The sequence below is a fragment of the Acipenser ruthenus genome, chromosome 36, assembly GCF_902713425.1.
Source record: "Acipenser ruthenus chromosome 36, fAciRut3.2 maternal haplotype, whole genome shotgun sequence".
Classification (NCBI taxonomy): domain Eukaryota; kingdom Metazoa; phylum Chordata; class Actinopteri; order Acipenseriformes; family Acipenseridae; genus Acipenser; species Acipenser ruthenus.
The window spans coordinates 3,423,388-3,430,940 of record NC_081224.1 but is presented as its reverse complement, the minus strand read 5'-3'; the positions used below and the strand labels follow the sequence as shown (position 1 = coordinate 3,430,940).

General features: G+C 40.1%; 1 protein-coding gene across 1 annotated transcript; it reads left to right on the top strand.

Annotated features, from left to right (window-relative positions):
• Nucleotides 1–4,552: 4,552 nt before the first annotated feature.
• Nucleotides 4,553–5,950, top strand: LOC117965610 (resistin-like). Its single transcript, XM_059008305.1, has 3 exons — nt 4,553–4,714; nt 5,065–5,142; nt 5,480–5,950. Exons 1-3 carry the CDS (start codon nt 4,606–4,608, stop codon nt 5,611–5,613), a joined length of 321 nt encoding a protein of 106 aa, XP_058864288.1. The 5' UTR covers nt 4,553–4,605; the 3' UTR covers nt 5,614–5,950.
• Nucleotides 5,951–7,553: the final 1,603 nt, after the last annotated feature.

Below are 7,553 nucleotides of genomic sequence, written 5' to 3'. Positions count from 1 at the left end.
GTCATAATTAAAATGTATTTATTATTCCTTATATTTAAATGGATCGAACGCGGTACTTTTCTGCCACTAGTTAGTAAATATAGCAGGTGTACAAAGCATGCAGTAAAGGGGCATCCTGCCTGCAAAACACATTACCACTGTGTAGTGAATGAGGCCCTATGACAGAAATATAATGAGTTTTGGTTGTAAATCTCCCTCCTGACCTGTGAGGGTGCTAAGCAGCGAAAGGGGAAGGCTTTGGACGGGCTGGCCTGACAGTTCTTTCCCCGGGCCGGGAAGTCGGTCAGTCTGGAAGACGGCGAGACTCCGTTGCAGGAACGTATTAACCCGGAAGGGAAACGATGTAGCAGCTGCAGAAAGTAGAGACAGCTGCAATCGTTTACCAAGGGGTCATGTATGATAGCATAAAGGGGATGGAGGATCGTAAATCTTTTCCTTTGCTTGGTTCAGAGTGGATACGGAACTGGAAGGACCAGGTGAGATTTCTATTGTTACTGAATTAAAAAGAAAATAGTTTGTGAGTATTATGTTTGTTTTGTCACTGTTAGTAATTGTCTTTTGTTTTGTAAATTCACTAGATGACTAACACGTTTCCGGAGCTGTCGCCTTGGGCCAGCACTACCCGGAACAACACTGCACTACAGTCACTGTTTATTGTTATCACTCACCTCGAGCACTACTGCACGCACCTGGACTGGTGACTGTGTTTAGTATTATTGTGGGGCGGATAATGTGTTATTATTTGTTTGGTTTTGCAAACCATTATTATCATTTCCTGCTGAGTTTTACACATTGGTGTGTATTGCCCGAGGATTACTGTTTGGTCGCCAGACCGGGATTTATACAAAATAAAGACCCCTTTTCCAAACCGGTTCACAGTTTCCTTTTGTGTGATTATTCCTGCACTGCATCACCTCCGCATCTGTTTCTACTCAGCAGCCACAGTCCCTAATAGTCTTCAGCAGTCCATTTTTGTTGATTCAAAACAATCAAACTTGCTTCCTCACACCTTGAAGTCTTTGAAGCTAAGATCACAGTGGGGGTCTTTTGGTATAGGAAGAGACGACAGTCTGAGAACAGACAGACAGAATTCTCCACTACAATGGTTACGTTTAGATTTGGTCAAATCCTTATAACCTATACAATACATTTAACCCTTAATGAAATGTATCTGAATTAAATCATTTCTCTGTCAAATTAAAGAGTGTATTTAGTGAAAATGACTTGCGGTGATTGGGAACGAGGTCACCTTGGTTTACAAGCTTTCAGGTATTAAGCAATAAAAACGCTCTGGGAACTACTGCTAGATACAAACAGTCAATAGCACTGTCAACACTTCTATTTGTTTAATTGAGATACAGTATTTTCAAATGAACAGAGATTGCTTTTCAGAGCAAGACTGGTCTGCGTAGCACAGGGCAGTGATTAAGTGGTTGCGTGATTATATTGTGTAACACAGCAGGGAGGGGGGTTAAAATCCTCCCTGCAGAAAACATGTGCGTAGGCACATTTTGGTTTAATTTAATTATTTTGCTTTATTGTTTAAGCACATTTAGTTTAATTGTTTTATTGTTAATTATCCCCTGCACCTGGTAGGTATTGTAAATTAGAATCAGGTGCAGGGTATTCAAAGAGTGCAGTCAGTATGCTCAGGGCTGCTGTGTGAAGAGCCCGCTTGCGAGTGCGTGCAGGCGCACAAAAAGAAAAGGTAGTGTGAAACCTTTTGTGGAGTGTGCTGTGTAACATTGTGTTTGTTTTGTTTGGCAACAGGTAAACAGCTAGGCTGTCCTGTTTTTACTTTAGTTTCCTGGGTTGTGTTTAGTTATTGCTCAATTAGAGCTAGGTGTTTATTTTGTGTTTATTATTAAAAATAGCGTGAACGCACGTTAAAAAACTCCATTTCTGTGTCCTGGATCAATTTTTAAAGGGGCAAAGAACCCGAGTGGGTGCAAATCTGTTACAGCTGTGATTTGTGTAAATTGTGTAAACCAGTGTTTGGTGAGTTGTCATCATGGCTGTTGTGTTTCAATTTCTCGGGCTGCTGCTGAACCCAAAACAGTTAGAAATAACAATGATTATAAATGTTTCTTATGAAAATGTGACAATTATCTTCCCATTATAAATGACATGACTCATTCAACAGGTGTGGCCACAGAGTAAGTATTAGGTGTGGTGTTCTATACATGGGATGACATCTCCACCCAGGATAAGCTGTATTTGGCAAACTGTATACAGGCAGTCAATAGGACTTTCAATGCTATATAAGCTGACTTTTACCACTGTGCAGAAAGAAGAAAGCCACCCGCCCCTGCATCGCTATGTGTGATCTGTTCAGCTATATTAGAGAGTGTAGAACAGTGCGACAGTTTTAGGACTCTACTGCAAAGTGCAATTTGATATTTTCTGTTGTTGCTGTTCATGTTACAAAACTATTATTATTATTATTATTATTATTATTATAAATACAAAAAATATGTATTATACTTTATATAGACACAGTGGAATCCACTTAATTGCATGTCGGATAACTGCATACTCCATTTAAATGCATAGCAATTTATGGGTAGCCATCCACAAATATGCTATTTGTTTACTCTGCTCAAATGCATATCTGATAATTGCATAATTTGCTTAATTGCGTGAAAGATCGTGCTTGTGTAATTAGGTCTGATAATTGCATTGGTTGAGGAGTTAACCACGTGACCACAGACAACTTGACTTGCAGTTATGGAGGAGGTATACCACACTTACTTGAGCTCAACGAGCTTAGGTTTTTAAAAAGTTAGAAAATAAGAAGTCAATCGCAGCCGAGTCTGATCAAAATGCAACTTCCCGAATTCAATTATTAATTGCATCCTCTGTAAACATAAAGATCTGGAAAGACTGAACATGAATTCTGATTGCCTCATTACCAGAGGAGAGAGTCCAAGGAAAAGTAACCAGACTAATCCAGGGCTTAAATGAATGAGCTGTGAGGACAGCTTGAGGGAGCTGAATTCATTTAGAACAAAGGGGACTCTATTACCAGTACGCACAGCACAGAAACCAGGACCAGAGGACACAGGTGGAGGTGGAGACAGATTTGAGACAGGCTAGGAGACACTTCTTCACACAGTGGTGAGGGTATGGAATGGTCTACCTAGAGTTACCAAGATATGTTTGTCACAGACAAGATAGTTAAATCAGGGGATTATTATCAGATTTATACATGAGGAACGCATGCTCCCTTCAGTCTCTGTCCTGTCTAGTGCTAACTAAACCATACTGGATAATAAAGGGACATGGAAAGTGTCTGATAAGACCTGTACTGTATGCCATGATCAGATTGATGGGTGTATGAACCAGCTAATAAACTGTGCAGACTGTAGGGAAGGACAAGGAGAGATTTTATTGCAATACAGGGTGAAGCCCAGGAGAACTCAAAATACTTGTGATGCCGGGAATTAGATCCAGGGCGTCTGCTAAGAAATAAATATCCAGGAGGAACCCTACTTGATTCTGAAGTAGCTGGCATCCTACTTGATGCAGAAGAAATAAGAGCATAATGTGTTCTCTGCTTCTCTGTGTCTGCAGCTTCAAGGCAGGATGTGCCGACACGCTTTTGTCTGTGTAAAAAGGCTAAAGATAAATTGTGGTGAAAAAGTAGCCTTATAGTTTTAAATAAACTCACTGACCTAGATTGCTTTCTTAAGAATGCTGTGCCAATAGACTAACAGGTGCATGACTTGGAATATTCTAGACTGTGAACGTTACCAAGAAGTAGCCTCGTATTTCTAAAATAGATTCGCAAACCAGTAGAACCAATGTGCTGCTAGAACCCAATCAGCAGAGAGAGATATCGGGCAAACGATAGGCCACTTGAAAGGAGAGGAACTGTGCGTGGTGACTGAAAAGTTAATAAATACTTGATGTAAGATCAAAGATCGGTGTGCATTCACCCTGGCAGCTTATCCCAAGCTGTCATACTGAGCTTCAAAAAAATATGGCACTCAGCCAAATACTGAAAGAAAAACACAGTTCTTGTTTCTTTACCTGTGACATTAGTATAATAATATTTTGTGTGTAAGTCATTGTAATAATCCATGCATAAACATGTGCTAAGAGTATATATTGTATTGACCTGAACACCAGAAAATAAGAATAAACCCGACTGGTTCTTTTAAAAGAAGCAAAATATATAAGAATGTTGTGTGTTTTGTTTGATTAAATATAAGACCTGACTGGTTTGCTTTAACTGCAAATATTTGTGTTCCTTTTCCTTATTTCCTCATATACCTGACATGGATGAAAGTAAAACTAAAACTAAGAGACGTGTACGAATACAGGGAATAATATAAACTGATAGTAATCGACCCGAGTGCTGCCCTATTAAAGCACCGAACATAACATGATGATGAATCATTGGGATCCTTTAAGACCCGACTTAAAGTTTTCAACCAGCCTCTAGAAACCGGACGAGCACTGATGTGCTGAATCATGACCTCCTCTCGTTCGTTCGGTTTCTCATATGGTGTAAGGCCTTGATAAGCCGGGTCCACTGTGTAACAACGTGGTAAAGAGTAACGTTGCTGTGCTTGTTTCTCCAGAGAGTGAAGTCCTGAGACCATGAAGATGAGAGTTGCTGTGTTGCTGGCTGTGATCGCTATGTTCTGTGCTGCCGACGCTCAGAAATGCCCTCTGGATGGACTGATGAGCAGCCTGACAGAATCTGTGGGTAAGAAACCAGCTTCCATCCGCACCTATCCAAACACTCAAGTGAGAACTGGATAAAGTTAACCCAAGACACTACTTTAAATTGAGCACAGAGAGCAGAACAAGAGGGCATGAATGGAAGCTGAGTAAAAAGAAGTTTAGAAGGGAAGGTAGGAAGCAATTAGAAATTATAAATGCATGGACCAGCCTACCAGGGGAAGCAGTAGGATCTGAAACACTAGGAACGTTTCAGAATGGACTAGATTTTGTGCTTTTAAATTAGATCCCCCTGGTGGAGGGTGCTAGGAAGGGATGAGTCTTGATGGGCAGAACAGACTCTTCCTAAACTCTTGTGCTTTGTATTGTTTTCAGCCTCTGCAGTCCTGGAGAAAGTGACTCTGTCTTGCATTGATGCCTCTGCTAAAGGGAGTCTGGTGGATTGTCCTGCAGGTCAGTGTGCCATCTTCAGTTCTTCAGCTTTTATGTTTCTCTTTAACACCAAATAATACAAACGTAGCGTTATTGTTTGAACTTGAACTTTATGTATATGTTTTCATGTAGCTCACATGTCTAGACTGATAACCCCATTTCTCTGTCTCCTCTTTCTGTTTTCATATCCGTTCCTCAAATACACCCATTTCCTGTGCATTTCATTCTACTTCTTAAAGGGCTATGTAAATGATTGAACATTACAGACGATATTATTACCTGATCAGCCACTCGGAGGGCATCGTTACAATCTGAGGTGGCAGAATTGTAAATGGTTCTTGCTCTCTTTCCTTTGCAGGTTACAAGCCGACGGGCTGCTCCTGCGGTAATGCCTGCGGCTCCTGGGATATCCGCAATGACCAGACCTGCCACTGCCAGTGTGCAAACCAGGACTGGACCGCTGCACGCTGCTGCAAGATAGCCCTGAAATAGAAGCCAGAAAATGACAGAATCCACGTCTGGATCTTGAAGCATTCTGAAACACAAATGTGGTTTAAAGATTGGTGCGAGGGTTTTCAGTTTTCAAGCTCCTTCACTTTGGAACTCACTTCCAGCTTTTACCCAGAATGCTGAGTCTGTCAGTATTTTTAAATCTAGGCTCAAAACGTATCTCTTTGATTTGGCCTTTAGCTGGCGAGCAGTTTGGAGCTCTTTTTGTAAAGCGCCATGGGATGCTTGCACATAAAGGGCGCTATATAAATGATACTGGTATGGTAATTGCTATGGTATAAAAAGGGTCTAAAAAATAAATAACTTTCTTGCACATGTATCAATCATGTTATTTGGTTTCCTATTCTTATATTGTTTTCTCTTTTTTTATTACATCCTTGAAACTTTTTTAAAATTATTTTCACTTCAAACAATTATATTCCTTTCCATAAGCTTTTCTACGTGAGCAATGTTCACAGCAAGATATTCTCTGTTCATTAGAGTTAGGGTTAGTGTTAGGGGTTAAGTGTTATGGTTAGGGTTAGGAGTTAAAAAATAAAAATAATCTTACATTTCTTTCTGCTACCCTAGATAAATTAATTAATCCTTCCCCTAATAGTCCTACCTTTGACACTGGTTCTGCTCACAGCTGCAGTGACTTCTTGCATTTCTCTAGAAATAAAATACTAGACATCAGAAATGAGATTCCACAGACACCTTCTATTAAGAATTTTACCAACTACACCTATTAAGGCTACTATGGGAGCTTTTTCTTTGATCACCTTACAGGAACTGACAGAGCTAAATTAACACATCCTATTCCTACAAAGCTATTAAAAGATGTTCTTGGTGTTATTAATGCCCACATTTTAAACATGATAAATGGTTCACTCTCCCCCGGATAGTTCCCTCAGCACTTAAACTAGCTGTGGTAAAGCTACCTTAAGCCAATGCTTAAGAAACACAAGTCCTCAATAACTATAGGCCAATTCTTAGATAAGGTTCTAGAGAGAGTTTTTGCAATTCAGTTACAAGATTTCTACTCTTAATGGTATATTCGAGAAGTTTCAGTCTGGTTTTCGTGCTGCACATAGCACCGAGACGCAAGGGCGTAGGTTTGGTTTGAACATTGGTGGGGACACAATTTTTAGGGGGGAGGTTGCGGTCGCTAGGGGAGTTCGGGGGCATGCCCTTCCCCCCCCCCGGGAAGAAATTTTTTAGGAGACAACTGTTAATTGGTCGCTTCTGGTGGCTTGAAATGAATGGTGGACATGAATTGAGGACAATCTGATTGACATGATAAAGTGTTCCTCCTGGAAGCTGGTTTGACATCCCTGCTATATAATTACTAATAACCTGAATTATAACCTATCCCAGCCTTACTGTAAGCTACCCATACCCCTGGCGCTACAAGCATGAGCACATGCACGCTCATGTGCTCTGCCTGCCTCTCCTGTGTCTGTGCTGCTGCTCGTACCTGGGTGCATTGCTTCATTCACCTGATAAAATAATAAATTGATGCATGCCACATAGAGAGAAAATATTGGGCTATGCTAACTTTATTTGCTGAGTATTACTATACAGCATTAGCTTACTATTATATCACAATGTGCCTCAAACAATAATATATCTCAAAAGAGAGAGTCTAACACTTTCACTGTTATAATCACTAAGTCATTACAGACCTCACCTGCGACCCTGTTGCTCCACCTGCCTCTGTACTGCTTTTACCAGGTTGCACTGCTTCATTCGCCTGATAAAATGATAAATTGATGCATGCTATTTAGACAGAACTTTTTTTGCTAATTTTACATTTGCTATGAGCATCAGTATCAATTGTGTTTATTACTTTAACTACATCTTCGTACTTACACTTTTTGTAAAAAAAAAAAAAAAAAAAAAAAAAAAAATTCCTTATGTTCATCTTTCTTTTTTTGGCTGCC